At 43.6% G+C, this 23,465-nt stretch overlaps 1 protein-coding gene across 1 annotated transcript in view; it reads right to left on the reverse strand.

Annotated features, from left to right (window-relative positions):
• CLSPN (claspin) overlaps window positions 1–22,261 on the reverse strand; it is a gene marked incomplete at both ends in the record, with an annotated part of 43,299 nt that extends 21,038 nt beyond the window's left edge. The window contains 9 exons of the mRNA XM_080691380.1: window positions 720–911; window positions 8,066–8,634; window positions 8,826–8,934; window positions 10,025–10,097; window positions 10,891–10,968; window positions 13,585–13,746; window positions 16,708–17,153; window positions 18,961–19,066; window positions 22,238–22,261. Coding sequence (XP_080547506.1) covers window positions 720–911; window positions 8,066–8,634; window positions 8,826–8,934; window positions 10,025–10,097; window positions 10,891–10,968; window positions 13,585–13,746; window positions 16,708–17,153; window positions 18,961–19,066; window positions 22,238–22,261 — 1,759 coding nt within the window. The remainder of the gene's footprint in view (window positions 1–719; window positions 912–8,065; window positions 8,635–8,825; window positions 8,935–10,024; window positions 10,098–10,890; window positions 10,969–13,584; window positions 13,747–16,707; window positions 17,154–18,960; window positions 19,067–22,237) is intronic.
• Between the last annotated feature and the right edge of the window lie 1,204 nt (window positions 22,262–23,465).

Below are 23,465 nucleotides of genomic sequence, written 5' to 3' on the forward strand. Positions count from 1 at the left end.
TCCCAAGTATTGAGATTACCAGATGTGTCACCATACCCAGTTCTAAACCGTGTATCTGAGCGCCAGAGTTGGATGTTCTGGATTGGACCATTGCTCCTACTAATTAGTAACTATAAACCGGAATAAGGGGCTTATGTGGTCAGCATATCAATCAGTATTCTCATGTATAAAAAAAGGATGTTAATGTTATTTTACTTCATGTACTTCATGAGGTTGTAAAGATTAAATAAGATAAAAAATGGAAAGCAGCTAGAATAGCATTTGGTAGAGAGTAAATGTTTAATGCCACAGGCATACACACAAAACAGAATATGCATAAAAGTTTTCCTACAAGGACATACAATCACCTTTGTGAAGACTATTTTTTCTTTTCTTCTCTTTTCTTGGTACTGAACTGATCCCAGGGATATTCTAGCTCTAAGCTACATTCCTACCCCTTTTTTAATTTTTAAAATAGGGTCTCCCTAGTTGGGTATAAGGGTGCACGCCTCCCAGTATTTGAGAGGCTGAGACAGAAAGATTGCTACTTAGGCCCTCTGCAACTTAGTAAAACTCTCAAAATAAAGAATAAAAAATAATAGGGCTGGGGGTGTAGCTCAGAGGCAAAATGCCCGAGTTCAGTCCCTGGTAAAAAAAGGAAGGAAGGAAGGCAGGCAGATGTATTTCTATCTTTTTAATAAACTTCTTTAAAGCTTAAAAAAAAACAAACCCTCAAATACCTGGTTTTGTGTGGCTAGCTCCATCCAGCTTCTCGGCTGCCAAGGTCACCGGCACCACATCTGCCTTCAGCTCTTCCTTCCCATCAGTGCCCAATTCCTTCACGATGATGTTCACGCTGACTGTCTGGCCGGCCCTGGACCTGACTGCTGGACTTGCATGCTTCCAGAAGCGCTGCTTCAAGGCCTCCAGTTCTAAACCCAAACACCAACCCGCTGGTCAGTTTGCATGCTTAAGCTCTTGCCTTTAAGATTACAGTTAAGAATTAGAAGTTATCTAGCTCAACAGTGTTGAGGAAGACATCACACACGAGAAAAAGCAAAAGTCCTTTGCTTGCTAATACCTGCGTCAAATACATAAAACCTAACGCAAACTAATGGACCACCTCAAATGTTCTCCCAATATATCTATATCTATATATAAATATATATAGATACATATAAATCTATGATCCTCCTGTCTCACCCTCCTAAGTACAGGTGTCTGCCACTATGCCCACCATAAATATAGAAAATTCTTTCTCGGTGTGGTGGTGCATGCCTGTAATTCCAGTATTTGGGAGGCTGAGAAGAGGATCCCAGGTTCAAGGCCAGCCTCAGCAATTTAGTGAGACTGTGTTTCAAAACACAAAATAAGGCTTTTTTCCCAGTATTAAGCTGCTAAGAAAAAATATTTAGCGGAGTATGATGGTACACGCCTGTAATCCCAACACCTGGGAGCCTGAGACAGGAGGATTGCAGGTTCAAAGCCAGCCTTAGTAACTTACAAAGGTGCTCAGCAACTTAGTGAGATCCTGTTTCCAAAATAATAATAAATCGCTGGGCGTGCTGGCGCACGCTTGTAATCCCCGCGCTTGGGAGGCGGAGACAGGAGGATCGCGCAGGTTCGAAGCCAGCCGTGCTGGCGTAAGAGACCCTGTTTCAAAAATATAAAATAGGTCTGGGAGAGTAGCCCAGAGGAAGAAGGGCTTCCAGGAACCCCAGTACCACCAAAAAAAAAAAAAAAAAAAAAAAAAATAATAATAATAATAATAATAATAATGATAAATAATAACAACGATGATGATGATGATGATGATAGGGCTGAAGATGTAGCTTGGAGGTAGAATGCCTCTGGGTTTCATCCCCAGCACCACACACAAAAAAAGCTTAAACCTCAACTATTCATGAGTTTAATTTGTCATGGCTTTCCATCTTCTTTTGAAGGGGGTTACTGGGGATTGAACCCACAAGCATTCTACCTCCAATCTCTACTCTCAGCCCGATTTTATTTATTTGGAAACAAGGTCTCACTAGGTTGCCGAGAGCTTCTCTAAGTTGCCAAGGCTGTCTTTGAACTTGTGATCCTCCTGTCTCAGTCTCCCAAGTATTGGGATTACAGGCATGTGCAACCACGCCAGCCGCCTTCTTTTTTTCAGTTACCTATTTTGTACACTTAATTGTTGGTAATTTATTGAATATAGGCAAGATAAAAAAATAAAAATAAAAACCAATCCAGTCTGTGATGTAACAGGTTGGAAAAAGTTTTTTATTGAAATCATTAAACTAGTGTAAGCAGCATATCAGAAAGAAAATCCCACTTTAGGCAGCACCAGTACCAGAGACCCAACTAGTATAAGTGGATGCAGTTTGCTCAGTGCTCCAATGCAATAGCGCCTTTCCCCTCTTCCTTGTCCTTTATCCCTCAGCCAGCTGCTACCTGGCACCATCCCCTACCTACTCCACTGAACATTTCATACCATTGTGAAATCTGTAGTGAGAGCGCCGGCTGGGAAGAGCTGGCAGTAATAAAGAGAACAGAAATGAAAAACAGAAAGGCTGCTTTGGGAACGAGGGGCACTGGATATTTTCACATGGCCTTCTCTTTTCCATGACAAAATGTCTAAGGTCTCCAAGTTTGTTTGTTTGTTTTTTTAACTGAAGGTCGAACCCAGAGGCATTCTACCTCTGAGCTACACCCTCAGCACTATTTTTATTTATTTATTTATTTATTTATTTATTTATTTATTGGTACTAGGACTTGAACCTAGAGGCATTCTAGCTCTGATCTACACCCCCAGACCAATTTTATTTATTTGGAAATAAGGTCTCACTAGGTACCTCACTAAGTTGTCAAGGACAGCTTTGAACCTGTGACCCTCCCGTCCCAGCTTCCCATCACTAGAATCACAAGCATGCCTCACCATACCCAGCTTAATTTTTCATTTTGCAACAAGTGTCTCACTAAGCTGCTGAGGGTCTTGCTAAGTTGCTGAGACTGGTTCCTCCTGTCTCAGCCTCCCAAGTACTGAGATTACAGGCATGTACCACAATGCCTGGCTTTTTTATTTTTTATTTTATCATGCTAGGGATCAAACCCAGGGCTTTGCATATGCTAGAAAAATGCTCTGCCACTAAGCTGTATCTCAGGCCTTCACCAGGCTCTATTCTAGCTCAAGTCTCAAGAAATGGTCTCATTCCCATTTTTCTGTCCAGGAATAGAGTTAGAGGTAGCCAGTACTCCCCACACTACCTCCAGGAACATGAGTAATATATATCTAACACCACAAGGTTTAAATCTACATGTATTTTCTCATTAAAATCTTATTCTGTAGATGTAAGAAAATTGCTGCTCCTAATGCCTTTAATCTTAACCCCTTTCAATGTATCCACCACATCAGCTCCTAGATTGAATTTCCTCAAATGAGTATCTGGATAATTTCCCATGTCAAAAAATTTTTCAATGGTCCTCTACTAACAAAGAGCTAAAGTCTAACTAAGCAGGGCCTCACAGTCTTGCAGAATCTAGGCTCTGATCACCACTCCAATTACAATCATCACTGCCAGCCAGAACTCCTTGTTTCCTATTATCCCTGTGTCTTCTGCAGTTCAGTCTCCTCCACCAAGAAAGCCCTTCCTTACCTCTCTGCCTCGGCACCTCAGCGTTCAGGACTCCACACCTTCCAGAAACTTCCCTAACTCCACAGTCTAAGTAAGCTATCCTTCCTCGAGGTTGCCCATGCACCCCTCACAAGGGCACACTGTGTATGTGTGGGTGTGGGTATATGTAGCTGGAGATTAAACTCAAACCTGTGATCCTCCTGTCTTAGCCTTCCAAGTACTGGGATTATAGCAGTTCGACACCATGCCTGGCTGAGCCTCGGTTTCCTCATTTTGTGAAATAATATTTGGGACTATGAGAATTAAGAAAGATAAACAATAAAGAATCTATTAAGTGTGGTAGCTGGGCATGCTAACACACACCTGTAATCTTAGCTACTCTGCTACGCAGGAAGCTCAGGTAAGAGGACTGCAAGTTCAAAGCCAGCACAGGCAACTTAGCAAAAACCTGTTTCAAAATAAAATTTTAAAGCCGGGCATGGTGGTGCATGCTTGTAATCCCCGCGCTTGGGTGCCTGAGACAGGTGGATCGCACAGGTTCGAAGCCAACCTCAGCTGCTTAGTGAGGCTCTCAGCAACTTACTGAGACCCTGTTTCCAAATAAAATAGAAAATAGGGCCGGGAGTATAGCCCGGAGGTAGAAAGCCTCTGGGTTCCACCGCCAGTACCATAAATAAATAAATAAATAAATAAATAAATAAATAAATAAATAAAAATTAAAAAGGGCTGGGATGTGGCTCAGCACACAGACCCTGGGTTCAATTCCTACCACCACTAAAAAGAAAAAATGCTGGGTGTGGCAGTGCAGTTTGTAATCCCAGTACTTGGGAGGCTGAGACAGGAGGATCACAGGTTTGTACCAGCCTTAGCTACTTAGTGAGGCCTTCCACAACTTAGTGAGACCCTGTTTCAAGATAAAGAATAAAAAATAGGGCTGGGGTGTATCTCAGAGGTAGAATGCCTCTAGGTTCAATCCTCAGTACTGCAAAAAGGAAAAAAAAGAAAAAAGAAAGTGAATGTATTAATGCAAAATATGGTAGATACTCAAGAAAATGTTTTTTCCCTTTCCACTCAACATAGGACTGTTTACATAACAAAATTTAACAGTGTTTAATACAGTAACAAAAAATGTGTCTTCAGCCAGGCATGGCACATGTTCTACCACATGTACATGTACTTGGGAGGCTGAGACAGGAGGATGGTAGGTTTGCAGCCATCCTCAGCTACTTAGTGAGGCCCTTTGCAACTCAGTGAGACTCTGTTTCAAAATAAAAAATGAGAGGTAGAATGCCCCTGGGTTCCATTCCCAGTACCACACAAAAAAAGTGTCTTCTCCACCTCTTAATCTGTTCAGATCAAGCGTCTTTGCTAATGCAGCTAGGCTAGTTCTGTTACACAACCTCTCACAAACACCTCCAGCTCCAACCAAATTGCCTTTTTGTACATCCCAAGAATGTCTCTACCTGCACAAAGTTTACTCACTAAATAAAGATGTAGTGGATCACAATCACAATAGCAAATGCCAAACAATAAGCTGCTAGATCAAGGACAGTCTTATGTAAACAATTTTATTCAGTAGCCACTATTTAAGTGGTTTTTTTTTTGTGTGTGTGGCAGAACTGGGGTAGAACCCAGGGTCATTCTACCTCCAAGCTACATTCCCAGCTCTTTTTTTTTTTTTTTTTGTAGTACTAGGGATTGAACCTAAGGACATTCTATCTCTGAGCTACACCCCCAGCACTATTTTTTTATTCATTATTTTGAAACAGGGTCTCACTAGCTGAGGCTGGCTGAGAGCCTTCGATCTTCCTGTCTTAGTCTCCCAAGTACTGGGATTACAAGTGTGTGCCATACACCCAGTTCAATTTTTTTTTCCTTTATTTTGAAACAGGGTCTCACTAAGTTGCAGAGGCCATAAGTAGCTGAGGTTGGCTGTGAACCTGTGATCTTCCTGTCTCAGCCTCCAAGTATTAGAATTATATACTCCTGGGTTCAATTCTCAGTACCACAAAAATAAAAAAAAAATTTTTTTTAATTCCCTGTTCTTTTTTCTTCCTTTTCCCTTCCTTCCTTCCTTCCTTCCTTCCTTCCTTCCTTTTTTTTTCTTTCTTTTTTTTTTTTTTTTTTTTTTGTGGTGCTGGGGATAGAATCCAGAGGCTTTCTACCTTTGACTATACTCCCAGACCTATTTTCTATTTTATTTGGAAACAGGGTCTCACTAAGTTGCTGAGAGCCTCACTAAGTAGCTGAGGCTGGCTTTGAACCTGTGCGATCCTCCTGTCTCAGCCTCCCAAGTATTGGGATTATAAGCATGTACCATCACACCCGGCTTCGGCTTCTTTTTTCTTTTTGTGGTACTAGGGATTGAACTTAGGGGAATTCTACCTCTCAGCTATACCCCCAGCCCTATTGTATTCTTATTTGAAATAGCATCTCACTAGATCGGTGAGTCTCACTACTTGCTGAGGCTGTCCTCAAACCTGCAATTCTCCCGTCTTAGGCTACTGGGATTACAAGCATGTGTCATCAAGCCCAACCTCTTATTTTTTGTTTTGAAACAGGGTCTCATTAAGTTACTGAGGGCCTTGTTAAATTGCTGAGGCTGGCCTCAAACCTGTAATCCTCCTGTTTCATCCACCCAAGTACTAGGATTACAGGTATGTCACCATACCCGGCTTTTCCTTTTTTTCTGATAATTTCCAACTACCAAAGACATACAGTCAGGCTGGACATGGTGACACATGGTTGTAATTCCAGTACTTGGGAGGCTGAGACTGGAGGTTTGCAGGTTCATGGCCAGCCTCAGCAATTCAGTGAAGCCCTCTGCAACTTAGTGAGACAGTTTAAAAATGAAAGAATAAAATAAGGCTGGGAGTGAAACTCAGAGGTAAAATATCTCTGGGTTCAAACTCCAGTAAAACACACACACACACACACACACACACACACACACACACACACACAAAACCAGTCACTTCTCCATTTCCATGGGTTCTGCATCTGCAGATTCAACCATGCTCAAATAAAAAATATTTGAAGCCAGGCAGACTGTGCATGCCTGTAATCCCAGTACTTGGGAGGTTGAAACAGGAGGATTAGAAGTTTGAGGCTAGTCTCAGCAACTTGGGAAAAATCTCAGCAACTTAGTGAAACAGGGCTAGCTCAGAGGTGGATTGTCCTTGGGTTCAATCACCAGTACCAAAAAGAAAAAGAAAAAAAAACTTGGAAAAAAAATTGCATCTGTACTGAACATGTATAAACTTTTTCTTGTCCTTATTCCCTAAACAATACAGTACAACTATTTATGTAACATTTACATATTTTAAGTAGTGTAGAGATTATTTAAAGCATATGGAAGTATGTTAATATACAAATATTATGCCATTTTATTTATTTATTTATTTATTTATTTTTTTTTTTTTTGGTGGTACTGGGGTTCCTGGAAGCCCTTCTACCTCCGGGTTACACTCCCAGACCTATTTTATATTTTTGAAACGGTCTCTTACGCCAGCGTGGCTGGCTTCGAACCTGCGCGATCCTCCTGTCTCCACCTCCCAAGCGCGGGGATTACAAGCGTGCGCCACCACGCCCGGCGTATATGCCATTTTATTTAAAGGACTTAAACATCCACAGATTTTGGTGTCCTGGGAAGAGGGACCTGGAACCAATTCCCTTTCCATAGAAAATATCACCCCTTTCTCCCTTGCATTACTGCTATTTGTGCACTTCTTATCTCTGATAAGATGCTCTGAGCATAAGCATCTTAAGTGAAGGATAAATGTCAGATACTTCTTGGTGTGCCCACACTAACTTGCAGATAGTTACTGGTTGAGTGAGTGGGGGAAAAAAGAAATTCAGTTTTGCAGACAATTTAAATGAACTAATTTGTTTCTCTTTAGCTGTGAAAAACAGAATTTTTATTTATTTATTTATTTATTTTTTTGGTGGTACTGGGGTTCCTGGAAACCCTTCTACCTGCAGGCGACACTCCCAGACCTAGTTTATATTTTCTTATTTGGAAACAGGGTCTCTTAAGCCAGTGAGGCTGGCTTCGAACCTGCACGATCCTCCTGTCTCCGCCTCCCAAGAGCAGGGATTACAAGCGTGCGCCACCACGCCCAGCGCTGAATAATATGTTTATGAATGACTTAAGATCTGACTTAGGAATAGAGAAAAACTTAGGTGTTCTGGTTGAAAAGGAAGAAATAAATACAGAGTATGATAGCAATGTACCTCTTTTGTAATTAAGTATCAAGGGGCTTCTGTTTTAAACAAGGTCTACATCATTCTGATATGCTGCCAAATTTACATAAAAGGAATTCTGCTCATATCTGGTACCTCTGCAGGGCAAGATCATGTGTGATTATTGGTTTCTCCTGTGTTCCCTGCCCTTTACAGGGGCAAAAAATAGCAAGTTGATGGGGTAAATCGTGCCGGGGCAGCTCCCCACAGTGTACAGGGTTGCCTACCTCTGTTTATTTCAGGCTCATCAAGTATCACAAAGGAATCTTCATCAGCACCCAGACGCGGCTTAACGGAAACATCCACTCCCAACTGCTTAAGTCTGTCCAGAGTAAACTTTCTTACTTTTTCGGGTGGCATGGCTGCTGGCTGAGCTTGCTGCATGGGTTCTTCCACTTTCTCATCTACTCCTCCAGTTTGTTTTAGGTCATCTTGTCCCTCCAGACCATGAGATTCAGACGCCACAATCCCTGCAGTCTGAGACTCCTCACAGGCCTTGTTCCTGAAGGAACTGGATTCCTGTGGTGACACCGAGCTCTCCCCGAGTGAAGGGTTAGCATCAGTCTGCTTCTGTTGATCCTGAATCTCTAGCTCTTCACTTTTGCCTGTATCTTTATCACAAGCCTCATCTAATCCAGAAGTAATGTGAGGTTCCTTTGAAACCACAGGGAGCGTGTTCATTTCTTTTTCATATCCTGTACCAACTGTCCGCTCAAAACCTTTGCTATGGTGGGCACTATTCACTGTAGCTGTATTTGCAGTATCTAGGATTTCTTTGTGATGATACTTAGATGACCTAGAGAAGGGAAAAGGAGGCAGCATTGAAAATTATCCAAAATGTGAAACATTCTCATCCCTTAACACATAATGAATCAGTTAAATCCGTTTTAAGAGAGTGAGGACTCTGAACTTTTTACACTAGATGTTTTGTAGCTACAAAACTGAAGTCAACGAAGACTACAATCAACAAGGAGAGAAAGTTCTTACTTTAGTAGTGCCATGGCATTCCCCTGGCAAGTGGGCCTGGGTTTACGTTTGAAGAAGTCATGAATACTTTTATTCTCAGGCATATGATAAGGAAGATTAAGTGCAGACTCTAAAAAAAAAATGGAATAGAACAAGCAAATATAGAGACCGTACATGCCATTTCATATTCAGTTAACAAAACACTATAACCAAATCTAGAACCACAAATAGAAAACAATCTTGCTTTTAACAAAGGCAGGAGCTAACTACAAGAGGTTCTTGAAGACCAGTGGCTTTTATAACTAAAGGTGAGCCAGGCACTGAGGTGCATGCTTATAATTCCAGTACATGGGAGGTTCCAGATCAGCCTGGACAACTTAGAGACCTTGTCCCAAAATAAAAAAGGGCTGGTTCAGTGGTAGAGTGCCCCTAGGTTCAATCCTCAGTACCATGAATAAAATTAAATGTGAAATCAGAACAATCCAGAAAGCTAGGGTTGGGCGTGGTGGCGCACCCGTGTAATCCCAGCATTCGGGAGGCTGAGACCGGAGGATCGCGGTTCGTGGACAGCCTCAGCTACTTAGTGAGGCCCTCCGCAACTTAGTGAGACCCTGCTTCAAAATAAAGAATAAAAAATAGGGCTGAGGGTGTAGCTCGGACGTCGAATGCCTCTAGGTTCCATCACCAGTACCAAACAACGCGCACACACACACACACACACACACGCACACGCACACGCACGCGTGCACACACACACACACACACACACACACACACACACATCCTGAAAGTTCTACTGCCACTGTAGTTTTAGAATTTTTTCAGTTTACATTAATATCCCAAGGCTTTAGAACAATGGCCATTCACCAAGATCAATTCTAAACTTGCTATTAGAGTTCACATTAAGTTTTATTTATTTATTTATTTATTTATTTTGGTGGTACTGGGGTTCCTGGAAGTCCTTCTACCTCCGGGCTACACTCCCAGACCCATTTTTACATCTTTTTTTATTTGGAAACAGGGTCTCTTACGCCAGCGTGGCTGGCTTCAAACCTGCGCGATCCTCCTGTCTCCGCCTCCCAAGCGCGGGGATTACAAGCGTGCGCCACCACGCCCGGCTCTCACATTAAGTTTTAAAACAAGAAAATCCCCAACATTCAAGTGGAGCTAACAAAAAATACTGTGATTCCCTTAAACCTTGCTGTACTGGTCTGCATTACCTCGAATAAGGCGCTGCGTCTCACTATGCAGTTTTTTTAATGCTTCTTTGCTTAACTTGGCTGCCTTTCTTTCCTTAAAGAAAACAAAGTGAGACTATATTAATGGTATTATTGAGAAGGACAGATACTCATTCCAAGGGTTGGCTCTCTCCAGGAAAACAGAAAGATGGGCCTGCTGGTGCACACCTGTAATACCAGCGCTTGGGAGGTTGAGACAGGAGGAACACAGGTTCAAGACTAGCCTCGGAAACTTAGCAAGACTCTCAGCAACCTAGTGAGACTCTGTTTCAAAACAAAAAAATTATCCAGGACTGGTGGCACATGCCTGTCATCCCAGTACTTGGGAGGCTGAGACAGGAGGATCATAGGTTTGAGGACAGCCTCAGCAAGTAGTGAGACTTTCACCAACCTAGCAAAACTGTTTCAAAATAAAAATAAAATAGGGCTGGATGTATAGCTCAGAAGTAGAATGCCTCTGGGCTCAATCTCTAGTACCAAAATTTAAAAACATAAAAATAAAAACACTGTGGGGATCACAGGTTTGAGGACAGCCTCAGCAATAAAATAGGACTATCAGCAACCTAGTGAGACCCTATTTCAAAGAAAGAAAGAAAAAGACAGAGAACAGGAGAAGGAATAGTAACCACTAATAATACAGTACAATATAACTCAAGGAGCTCATTTATTTATTTATAAATCTCAGAAAACTAATTCAATCCAATCCATATATGTGTTCCTACTATGTGCAAAGAAATATGTTGGATGTTGGAGAATAGAATAAACAAGATAAAATATTTATCCTGGAAGCTCACAATCTCCTGTGGAAAGAAACAGATGTAACCAGTCACCATAGGGCTCTACCTTACCTTCTTCCCGGTGCCTTTTGATAACTCATTCTCTTCTCCAGATGAAAAGACCCCGCTCTCCAAGGATGATTCCTTTTTCTAAAAGAGATTGTAAGTAGATTATGAAGACAAAAACTAAACTCAAATAAAAGGATGTTTCTTAAAACATGCTACATTACAAACAATTATCAAATACAATTTTTTGTTTGTTTTTTGCAGTACTGGGGATGAAACGCAGAGGCATTCTACCTCCAAGCTACACCCTCAAACCTATATTTTATTCTTTTGAAACAGGGTCTCACTGAGTTGCAAAGGGCCTCATTAAATAGCTGAGGCTGTCCTTGAACCTGTGATTCTCCTGTCTTATCCTCCCAAATACTGAGATTACAAGCCTGTGCCACCACACCCAGCTCAAACACAATTATTATTATTTTTTTAAATTTTTGCAGTACCGTACCGGGGTTCCATGGAACCCAGGGGCATTTTACTTTGGAGTTATACCCCCAGCCCTATTTTTTAGTTTTTTTTATTTTTGAAACAGGGCCTCACTGAGTTGTGAAGGGCCTTGCTAAGTAGCTAAGGCTGTCTGCAAACTGTAATCCTCCAGTCTCTGCCTCCTGAATGCTGGGATTACACGCGTGCGCCACCACACCTTGCTTCAAACACAATTTTAAAACATGCAGCATCCTATTACACTTAGAAAACAAAAAAAGGCTTTTTTCTTTTTTGGCACTTGGGATTGAACCCAGGAGCATTCTACCACTGAACTACATCCCCAGCCCTTTTTTTATTTTGAGACAAAGTCTTGTTAAATTGCCCGAGCTGACCTGAAACTTGTGATCCCCTTCCCTCAACCTCTAGGGCAGCTGGGATTACAGGCATGTGCCACCACACCTGGCTCAAATTCAAACAGATCTAGCCCTGTGTGTGTGTGTGTTGTGGTGCTGGAGATTGAATCCAGGAGCATCCTAACTCCAGACTGTGTGTGTGTGTGTGTGTGTGTGTGTGTGTGTGTGTTGTGTGTGTATGTGTGTGTGTGTGTTCTAACTCCAGACCGTGTGTGTGTGTGTGTGTGTGTGTGTGTGTGTGTGTGTGTGTGTAAGTGCTAGGGATTTTTAAGTACACTCCCAGCCCTATTTTTTATTCTTTATTTTGAAGCAGGGTCTAAGTTGTGGAAGGCCTCACTAAGTAGCTTAGGCTGACCATGAATCTGTGATCCTCCTGTCTCAGCCTCCCGAATACTGGGATTACAACCGTGTGCCACCATGTTCTCCAGACCCATTTTTAAAAAAACTGTTAGCTGGGCGTGGTGGCGCACGCTTGTAATCCCAGCATTCAGGAGGCTGAGACCAGAGGATCACGGTTCACAGACAGCCTCAGCTACTTAGTGAGGCCCTCTGCAACTCAGTGAGACCCGGTTTCAAAATAAAGAACAAAAAATAGGGCAGGGGGTATAGCTCGGAGGTCGAATGCCCCTGGGTTCCATCTCCAGACCCGCAAAAAAAAAAAAAAAAAAAGTTATTATGCCGGCCATGGTGGCGCACACTTGTAATCCCTGCGCTTGGGAGGCTGAGACAGGAGGACTGCGCAGATTCAAAGCCAGCCTCAGCTACTTAGTGAGGCTCTTGGCAACTTAGTGAGACCCTGCTTCCAAATAAAATATAAATAGGTCTGGGAGTATAGCCCGGAGGTAGGAAGCCCCTGGGTTCCACCCCAGTACCACACACAAAAAAAATTATTATTATTATTTTGTGTTGCCGGGGATGGAATCCAGAGGCATTCGACTTTCAAGTTATACCCCAGCCTGGCTTTTCTTATTTGGAACCAGGATCTTACTAAGTTGCAGAGAGCCCAAGTTCCTGAGGTTAGCTGTGAACCTGTCATCCTCCTGTCTCAACCTCTCAAGAACTTGGATTAAAGGCATGAGTCACCATGACTGATTCATTTTATTTTTTATTCTGAAACAGGGTCTTTCTGAGTCACTGAGAGCTTCGTTAAATTGTGGAGGCTGGCCTTAAACCTGTAATCCTCCTGTCTTAGCCTCCCTATACTGGAATTATAGACATGGCCACCATACCCAGCTGGCCCTTCATTTTTTATACTTCTACTTACATATCTCCCTCAAGAGAGGCAATGACTTCCGGGGAGCTAAAGAAAATCCTAGAAAGGCCATATTTTGTTTGTTTGTTGTATAATGTTGGGGATCAAAGAACTCAGAACTTCATACATGGTAGGCAAGTGTTTTACTACTGAGCTACATCCCCATTCCTTTACTGAACTTTCATTAAAAGAGCCATAATAAAGTACCAGCTTTTTGTTTTGATTTTTGTGGCACTGGGGACTGACCTCAAGAATTCTACCTCTGAGCTACACGTCCAGCCCTATTTTATTTTTATTTAGAAACAGGGTCTTTCTAGATTGCTGAGAGGCTCACTATTTGCTGAGACTGTCCTCGAACCTATGATCCTCCTATCTCAGCCTCCCAAATACTGGGATTACAAGCATGAGCCACCACACCCAGCTAGTACTAGTTTTTTTTTTAAAAAGTTACCATGTCTATCACTTGTACTACAAGTTTCCCAAGTTAACAGCTGTAAAACATAAATCAATCCACAGGGTTTTCTTCAGTTAAAAAAATTTAAAGTTGCAACAGGGAATAAAAAAATAAGACAGATGTTACTTGGCTAGCTCTTACTGCAACAATGCTTTACTTGCCTTGTGGTTTTTTACTTTGCTTTTCACAGCTGCTCTTATCGATTCTAATGACTCTTCATCTTCCAGTGGGGAGTTATTCTCCTCCTCCAAACCTGTTTCGAAAAGGTCTTTGTCGGCAAGAAGACAGCCACTATCATTAAATGACTGTTCCACATCATTTTCCTGGATAATTCATACAGAAAAAGCATTATTCAATAATTTTAACATTTCATAAGTCCAACATTTCATAATTATATAGTTTTGTTTGGTACTGGGGATGGAACCCAGAGGCCTTCTACCTCCAAGCTACACTCCCCAGCCCAATTTTATTTCCTATTTGGAAAAAGGGTCTCACTAGGTTGCTGAGAGCCTCATTAAGTAGCTGAGGCTGGCTATGAACCGGTGATCCTCCTGTTTCAGCCTCCCAAATACTGGGATTACAAGCGTGCACTGCCATGCCCAGATTTATAGGGCTGTCTGAATCAGACAGCCAGACCTCCACCCCCGGAACTTTAAAAAATATTTTATTTTGAAAAAGGTCTCATTAGTAAGTTGTTGCTGAGGCTGGCCTTGACACTGCAATCCTGTCTCAGCGTCCCAAATTCTGGGATTACAGGTGAGTGCCACTATACCTGGCTCAAGCTATGATTTATTTTTTTCAGTACTGGGAACTGAATCCAGGGGCATTCTACCTCCCAACTACACTCCCAGACTATTTTTTAGTCTTTATTTCGAAACAGGGTTTCACTAAGCAGCTGAGGCTGACTGCGAACCTGCAATCCTCCTATCTCAACCTCCCAAGTAGTGGGATTTCAAGAATGTGCCACCATTCCTGGATATGACTCCCCCCCCCCCAAGTCTGGGATTGAACCCAGGGGCATTCTACCTCTGAGCCACACCCCCAGCCCTATTTCTTAATTCTTTATTTTGAAACAGGGTCTCACTAAATTATAAACAGGGCCTCACTAAGTAGCTGAGGCTGGCCACAACCTGCAATTCTCCTGTCTCAGCCTCCCAAGTACTGAGATTACAAACATGAGCTACCATGCCCAGCTTTGGCTATGATTTTTCAAAGCAATTGTTCAAAATTAACTGAGTAGAGCCAGGAGTGGTACATGCTTGTAATCCCCATGCTTGGGAGGCTGAGACAGGAGGATCACACAGGTTCAAAGCCAGCCTCAGCTACTTAGTGAGGCTCTCAGCAACTTGGTGAGACCCCTGTTTCCAAATAAAATATAAAATAGGTCTGGGAGTATAGCCCAGAGGTAGAAAGCCTCTGGGTTTCATCCCCAGTACCACCACCAAAAAAAAAAAAAAAAAAAAAAAAAAAATTAACCGAGTAGCTGGGCACAATGGCATACATACCTACAATACTAATACTTGGAAGGCTAAGACAGGAGGATTGCAAGTTCGATGCCAGCCTTAGCAACTTAATGAGGCCCTCAGAAAGTTAGTGAGACCCCATTTCAAAATAAAAAAATATATTTTTTGAAAATTAAAATACAGCTTGGTTGTAGCTCAGAGTTAAAATTCCCCAGGTTTCAATCCCTAGTGCCACAAAAACTGTTGATCTCATCTGGGTATGACAGCACATGCCTGAAATCCCAGTACTTAGGAGGCTGAAGTATAGGATATGTCTAACGCCAGCCTCAGCTATTTAGTGAGATCCTCAGGAACTTAGCAAGACTCCATTTCAAAATTTAAAAAATTAAAGAAAAGGGGCTGGGAGTGTAGCCCAGAGGTAGAATGCCCCTGGATTCAATCCCTAGTACCAATACATAAAAAATTAAAAAGGGACTAGGAGAGCTGGGCATTGTGACACATGCCTGTAATCCCAGTACTTGGGAGACTCAGATAAAAGAATCACAAGTTCAAAGCCAGCCTCAGAAACTTAATGAGGCTCTCAGCAACTTAGCAAGACCCTGTTTCAAAATTAAAAAAACAAACAAAAAATAAATAAATAGAGCTGGATATATATATTATAGCCTAGAGGTAGAAGATTCCTGGGTTTCATCCTCAATAACACAAAAGGAAGTGGGCTGGGAGTGTAGCTTGGCAGCTTGGCAAGAGAATGCCCCTGAATCCCATCCCCAATAGAAACAAACAAACAAAAAAAAAACACACACACACAAAAAAACCCGTGGTCTTACAGAAAATAGTTGTTACCAGAGCTTGGGAAAGTTTCGGGGGTGGGGGAATGTGGTAGGAAGAAAGAACAGTTATTGTTGACATTAATTATTATTTCAAAATAAATAGTAGAAAGGGTGTGTGTATGTATGTGTGTGTGTGTGTGTGTGTGTTACTGGGGATTGAACACGGGCATTTTACTTCTGAGCTACACCCCAGTCCTTTTTACTTTTTATTTTGAAACCCAATCTCACTAGGTTGCTGAATCAATACCTGCTGATGTTGTCCTGGAACCTGTGACACTTCTGTCTTAGCCTACGAAGCACTGGGATTAAATGTGTGCACCACCATACCCGGCTTGGGGAGAAGGCTTTATTTTTGTTTTTGGTACTAGGGATTGAACCTTGGAGTGTTCTACCTCTGAGCTACACCCCCAGCCCTATTTTATTTTTATTTTGAAAAAGAGTCTCTCTAGGTTGTTGAGTCTCACTACTTCTTGAAGCTGTCCTCAAACCTGTGATCCTCCTGTCTCAGCCTCCCAAATACTGGCATTTAGCCTACCAAACCCTGCTGGGGAGAGGATTTTTTTTTTTTTTTTTTTTTTTTTTGTGGTACTGGGGTTCCTGGAAGCCCTTCTACCTCCGGGCTACACTCCCAGACCTATTTTTACATTTTTATTTGGAAACAGAGTCACCTAAGCCAGTGTGCGCGGCTGGCTGGCTTCGAACCTGCGCAATCCTGTCTCAGCCTCCCAAGCGCGGGGATTACAAGTGTGCGCCACCACGCCCGGCTGGGGAGAGGATTTTAAATGTTCCCAACATAAAGATATGGTACTTGTTACGGCAACAGATTTGCCTATTACCCTGAACTGATCATTACATGTTGCATACATGTACTGAAATAGCACACTGTTCCCCATAATTATACACAATTACTGAATGTTAATTAAAAATAAAAATACATTTTTAAAAAGAACCTTGAATAAAGACTGCATCAGAGTAAAAAAAAAAAATGTACCTCATGTTTTGTTTCCTTCTTTTTTAGCTGCCTAATTTTTTCCATCTTCTTCTCCTCTTTCTCCAGCCTTCTCTTTGATTTTACCTTTGCTTTTCCTCCAGCTCCATCCTTAGCACGTGTGGGCTTTTTGGGCCTCTTTCTATCAATGGTAAAATCCACAGGGTTTCCAGAGGGGAGCCGTGACTCTCGGCCAGGTGTCACTTGGGTCTCAAGACCATTCTGACACACAGACTCCTCCGGGTCACTTTCATCACTGTCCCCCACAGTGTTGTAAAGCCTTTTAGTTTTCCCACTTTTCCCAGCATATAAATTCTCTTTATTTTCCTCAGTACTGTCATGGATCGTTTTCTCTGGAGAAGCATTGATGTTTTCTGTTTCAGAATCACTGTCTTGTAGCACCTTCTTGCTTTTCAATTTCTTACTCACAAATATCTCTTCATCTGAATCTGGAAGAAACACAATTTTTTAATTTCATTCATTTTATTTTATTTTGGTACTGGAGATTGAACCCAGAGGCATTTGACCTCTAAGCTGTACCCCAGCTCTATTTTATTTTTACTTAAAAACAGGGTCTCAATAGGTTTTGAGAGTCTCACTGCTTCTGAGGCTGTCCTTGAACCCGTGATCCTCCTGTTTGAGCCTCCCAAGTGCTGGGATTACAGGTGTGTGCCACCATACTTGGCTCACAATTTTAAAAGATATACAACCAGCTGGACACAGTGGTGCACACCTATAATCTCAGAGACTTGGGAGACTGAGGCAGGAGAATGTTCAAGTAAGTCTCCACAAATTAGCAAGACCTTGCTTCAAAATAAAAAATAAAAAGGGCTGGGAACATAGCTCATTGTGGAGTAACCCTAGGTTCAACCCCCCGTACCACAAACAAAACAAAACAAAACACAGAATGGGTATACAATGTTTGTTTGGCCTTCCTATTTCCACTTCTACTAAAAAATATATTTTATTATACAAAATTATATAACTACCATTAAGAACTGATTGTAGCAAAGCATATCTAAAAATATATTTAGAAAAACATTTTCCAAGAAAAAATATCTCTGAGAAATGTAATCATATATAATCACAATGTGTAAAGTTGTTCTAATCCTTTTGGCAGGTGTTAAAAAACCTTTTATTAAAACATAGATGTATTTAACCAGGCAATATGTTAACTATTAGATATTTTATATATTTAATAATATAACAGAAAGGGAGCCAGAGCTGGTGGCATGCATGTAATTCCAGTTTAGGAGGCTGAGACAGGAGGCTCATTTAGCATAGAGGCCAGTGCACGGTAGAATATTCCTCCTGCATTCAGTCCCTGCTACTATAAAATATAAAAACAAAATAATATCAAAACTGAGTGTGGTGAGCCGGGCGTGGTGGCACATGTTTGTAATCCCCGCACTTGGGAGGCAGAGACAGGAGGATCACGCAGGTTCGAAGCCAGCCGCGCACGCTGGCTTAGGAGACCCTGTTTCCAAATAAAAATGTAAAAATAGGTCTGGGAGTGTAGCCTGGAGGTAGAAGGGCTTCCAGGAACCCCAGTACCACAAAAAAAAAAAAAAAAAAAAAAAAAAAAAAAAAAAAAGCTGAGTGTGGTGGCACATGCCTATAATCCCAGTACGTGGGAGGCTGAGACAGGAGTATCACAGGTTAAAGACTAGCCTCAACACACCAGGCATGGTGGTGCACGCTTGTAATCCCAGCGCTTGGGAGGTTGAAACAGGAGGATCACACAGGTTCAAAGCCAGCCTCAGTTACTTAGTGAGGCTCTCAGCAACTTAGTGAGACCCTGTTTCCAAATAAATTATAAAAGAAAGCTGGCGTATAGCCCCAGAAGTAGAAACCCCCTGGGTTACACCCTCCAGTATGACAAAAAATAAATAAATAAATAAATAAAATAAAAGATTAGCCTCAACAATTTAAGAAGAATTTAAAAATAAAAATTGCTGGGCATGGTGGCACATGCTTATTATCCCTGTACTTGGGAGGCTGAGACAGGAGGATCACAGGTTCGTGGCCAGCCTCAGCTACTTGGTGAGGCCCTCTGCAAATTAGTGAGACCCTGTTTCAAATAAAGAATAAAAAATAGGGCTGGTGGGAGGGTGTAGCTCGGAGGTAGAATGCCCTTGGGTTCAATTCCCAGCACCACACACAAAAAAGTCGACAATAATGAAATTAACCAAACCCACTTATAACCCAGACTCCCACATTTTTTTTCCTGAAATTAAAATACTACATATTACAAACCTCTTTCACTTAAGGACCCAATTGTTTCACAGCTGCCCTGTCCACTGTCTGAAGGACTATCTGCTTCTTGTAAAATGAGTCTTAGATCATTACTTTCTGGAGGAACCTGGAAAATGAAAATAAACTTTATATTAGCCAGAAGATAACTAATATACCTAGTAAGATCTGCAGGCACACACTGAGAGCTGGGCATCGTGGCCCATGTCTATAGTCACTGCTACATAGGAGGCAGAGGAAGGAGGATCAATTTTCTGTTTTTTGTGTTACCAGGGTTTGAACCCAAGGCCATTCTACCTTTGCGCTACATCCCCAGTCCTATTTTTTTATTCTTTATTTGGAAACAGGGTCTCACTAAGTTGCTAAGAGCTTCACTAAGTAGCTGAGGCTGGTTGTAAATCTGCAATCCTCTTGTCTCAACCTCCCAAGTACTGGGGTTACAAACGTGCACCACCAAACCTGACTGAAGAGGATCATTTAAGGCCACAAGTTCAAGACCAACCTATGCAATACAGACCTTATTTTAAAAAAATAAAAAATAAAGCTGGGCATGGTGGTGCACACTTGTAATCCCAGTACTTGGGAGACAGAGACAAGAGAATCAGGGTTCACAGCCTGCCTCAGCTACTTAGTGAGGCCCTCCGCAACTTAGCAAGACCCTGTTTCAAAATAAAAATAAAGCCAGGCATGTGTGAGGCAAGGCCGGTGCTGGGGCCTCCAAGGCTGGGATCGGAGCCTGCTGAGGGGTTAGGCCAGTGCCGGGGCCAGCATCGGAGCCTTCCTTGAAGCAAGGCCGCTACTGAGGCCTCCGAGGCCTGGATCGGAGCCTGCCGAGGGGTTAGGCCGATGCCGAGGCCATCAGCTAATATCGGAGCCTGCCGAGGGGTTAGGCCAGTGTCGGGGCCAGCGAGGCCAGAACCGGGGCCTCCCATGAGGCAAGGCCGCTGCTAGAGCCAGCGAGGTCTGGATCAGTCCACCAGGTAGCCAGGCCACAACTGGGGCCGTCAAGAGTGGGATCCGTATTTGCAATGCGGCATGCACAGAGAAATATCGCAGAAAATTAAAACCAGATGCTTCCCCTAATCAGCAATAACTAGGAGGAAAGGGGCAACAGGAAGTGGTCGAGCTATAGAAAGGGCCCTATAGTGAAGCAATTAAGGTGACCAATCAGAGGGTATGGAATAGGGGAGGATGGAGCCTCTTTAAAAAGCAGGAGGTACATAAACATACATATCAAAGTTAATCACCAAACAAGCATGGGATCGAGGGAGGGGGAGGGAATGGGATGGGGACTGGATGAGGGCTAATTGGATGATGTGTGCTTGTATATATTCTCAAGTCTTATATTCCAATGTGATGTATGATTACAATGCACCAATAAAAATAAAAATTAAAAAAATAAATAAAATAAAGCCAGGCATGGTGGCGCACGCTTGGGAGGCAGAAACAGGAGGACCGCGCAGGTTCGAAGCCAGCCTTGCTGGCTTAAGAGACCCTGTTTCCAAATAAAATATTAAAAATAGGCCTGGGAGCGTAGCCCAGAGGTAGAAGGGTTCCATCCCCAGTACCACCAAAAAATAAAAATAAAAATAAAAATAAAGCCGGGTGTGGTGGCGCACGCTTGTAATCCCCGCGCTTGGGAGGCAGAGACAGGAGGATCGCGCAGGTTCGAAGCCAGCCGCGCACGCTGGCTTAGGAGACCCTGTTTCCAAATAAAAATGTAAAAATAGGTCTGGGAGTGTAGCCCGGAGGTAGAAGGGCTTCCAGGAACCCCAGTACCACCAAAAAAAAAAAAAAAAAACAAAACAAAAAACCTATTTTCAGGCTCTCCAGCATGTCTCTGCTGCACGCTGCTTTTTTCCTTCCCTTTCTATTTCTTGCTTTGTAATAAAGACTTGCTTAAGCTGAAAAAAATTTGCATTAAACCACATGCAGGCATACACCTGTAACCCCAGCACTTGGGTGGGTGAGATAGGAGGATCAAAGGTCTGAGGACAGCCTGGGCAATTTAGTGAGACTTTCAGCAACCTACTGCGACCCTGTTTCAAAATAAATAAATAAAATGGGCCGGGATGTAGATAAGAGGTAGAATGCTCTTGGGTTCATTTCCTCCCACCCCATCCCAAAAACACATGCATATACTAGAGCCTGGTGTGGTGATGCTTGTAATCTCAGTGCTGGAGAGGCTGCAACAGGAGAATCTCAGGTTGGTAGCCAGCCTCAGCAACTTAGTGAGACCCTGTTTCAAACAGAAATAAAATCGGGCTGGAGATGTAGCTCAGAGGTAGAATGCCCCTGGATTCCATCCCCAATAACACACACACGCTGCATTAAAATATGATCTGTAAGGTGGACCTGGTGGCGCAGGCCTGTAATCCCAGGACTCCGGAGGCTGAGTCAGGAAGATTGCAAGTTTGAAAATAGAGTCAGCAAGTAGTGAGACGCTCATTAACCTAGCAAGATCTCTGTTTCAAAATAAAAAATAAAATAGGACGGGGAAGCCGGGCGTGGTGGCGCACGCTTGTAATCCCAGCATTTGGGAGGCTGAGACAGGAGGATCGCAGTTCGCAGATAGCCTCAGCCACTTAGTGAGGCCCTCTGCAACTCAGTGAGATCCTGCTTCAAAAACGAAAGAACAAAAAATAGGGCTGGGGGTGTAGCTCGGAGGTAGAATGAAACCGGAGGCTTCATACCCGGTACCCCCCCCCCCCACACACACACACACACACGGGCGGGGGTTGTAGCTCGGAGGTAGAATGCCTCTGAGTTCAATTCCCAGTGCCGCAAAAAAAAAAAAAAATACATGTACATATATTTGATTTGCACTTGATCGCTGAATGTTTTGTTAGCCCCTTTAATTTTGCTCCCTGAGTGACAGTGCCTTGCCCTAGTCCTGGCCCGAGAAAAGAACAAGTCTGGAAACAGGTGTGTGTTCTTTGCCGGATTCTGCCAGCGAGCGAGCCGCCAGCCGCCGGCGGAGACAAGGCCCTCCAAAGTCCATTTCTGGCCCAGTTCCCACTCCCCAGCACCCCGGCCTGGTCACCGAGAGGCCCGGGCCCTCTCTCTTTCGGGGCGCTGGGAGAGGAGCCCGCGCGGCAGGAGACGCGCCAAAGAGCGGGGCGAGCCGCCAGCCGGCTGCGGAGGCGCGGGCGCGGAACGCGGGAAAGCGGCGCGGCGGGCGCGGTGCACGCCGGGGGCTGTAGTCCTCCGCCCCGCGCCCGGCCCCGCGCCGCCCGGCCTCACCCCGCTCCCCGGCGCGCGGCCTCCGCACTGCCTCCACCTCGGAACCCACCTCGCCCGTCATGATGCGGCCTCCCCAGGGCTCTGCTCCGGACGCCGCCGCCTCCGGCTCCTCGGCCCTGGACAGCTGCTCCCTCCGCCTCCGGCCGGCAGTACCGTCCGAGCTTTCGCGCCCAGCCGCAGGGGAGGCCACGCCCTCGAAGATTCACACCAATCCCAAGGAGGCATTTTAGATAAGGATCCGCCCCCACTTGGCCCACCAATCACGACGCGCCTCCGCCCGATTTTACTAATATAATCTGGATTAATTTGGCGGGTTCCGGAGGTTCTGGTTAGTTCATCCTAGGAGAGTTTGGAGCCGCCCGCGGTGCAAGGCCGTCCAGCACTTTGGCTCTGCAGGAAGGTTCCTTGTGAGTGGTGGTCTTCGACGTTTGACCCTTGCGGTAGCACGACAGTTTGCACTGAGCGAATTGAAGAATGAACACTCTAGGCAAGGAGTAAACTGGAAGGAAATCAGGCACCTGGGGATGTCCAGAATCTTTTCCGAGGAAGTCCGATCCCCTCGTGGGAATTTTCTCCACTAGCTTCATCCTTGTAGCAGCGAGGTCCTGTCTGCCTTCTACATGACCATGACCACTGAATTTTTCTTTTTCTTTCTTTCTTTTTTATTTCATTTTATTTTTTGGTACTAGGGATTGAGCCCAGGGATATTCTACCTCCAAGCTACACCCCCAGCCCTATTCTTTTCTTTTCTTTTTTTTTTTCCAGTACTGGTGATGGAACCTAGGAGCATTCTACCTCCGAGCTATACCCCCAGCCCTATTTTTTATTCTTTTTTTTTTTTTTTTTTTTTTGGTGGTACTGGGGGTGGAACCCAGAGCCTTTCTACCTTCGGGCTATACTCCCAGACCCATTTCTTATATTTTATTTGGAAACAGGGTCTCACTAAGTTGCTGAGAGCCTCACTAAGTAGCAGAGGCTGGCTTCGAACCTGTATGATCCTCCTGTCTCAGCCTCCCAAGCGCGGGGATTACAAGCGTGCGCCACCACACTCGGCTTTTATTCTTTATTTTTGAAACAAGGTCTCACTAAATTGCAGAAGGCTTCACTAAGTAGCTGAGGCTGGTCGCCAACCCGATCCTCCTGTCTCAGCCTCCCAAATGCTGGGATTACAAGCGTGTGCCACCACACCCGGCTTTATTCTTTATTTTGAAACAAGATATCACTAAATTGCTGATGCTGGCTTCCAATTTGGGATCTTCCTGTCT

Source organism: Muscardinus avellanarius (assembly GCF_963383645.1).
Source record: "Muscardinus avellanarius genome assembly, chromosome: 3".
Taxonomy (NCBI): domain Eukaryota; kingdom Metazoa; phylum Chordata; class Mammalia; order Rodentia; family Gliridae; genus Muscardinus; species Muscardinus avellanarius.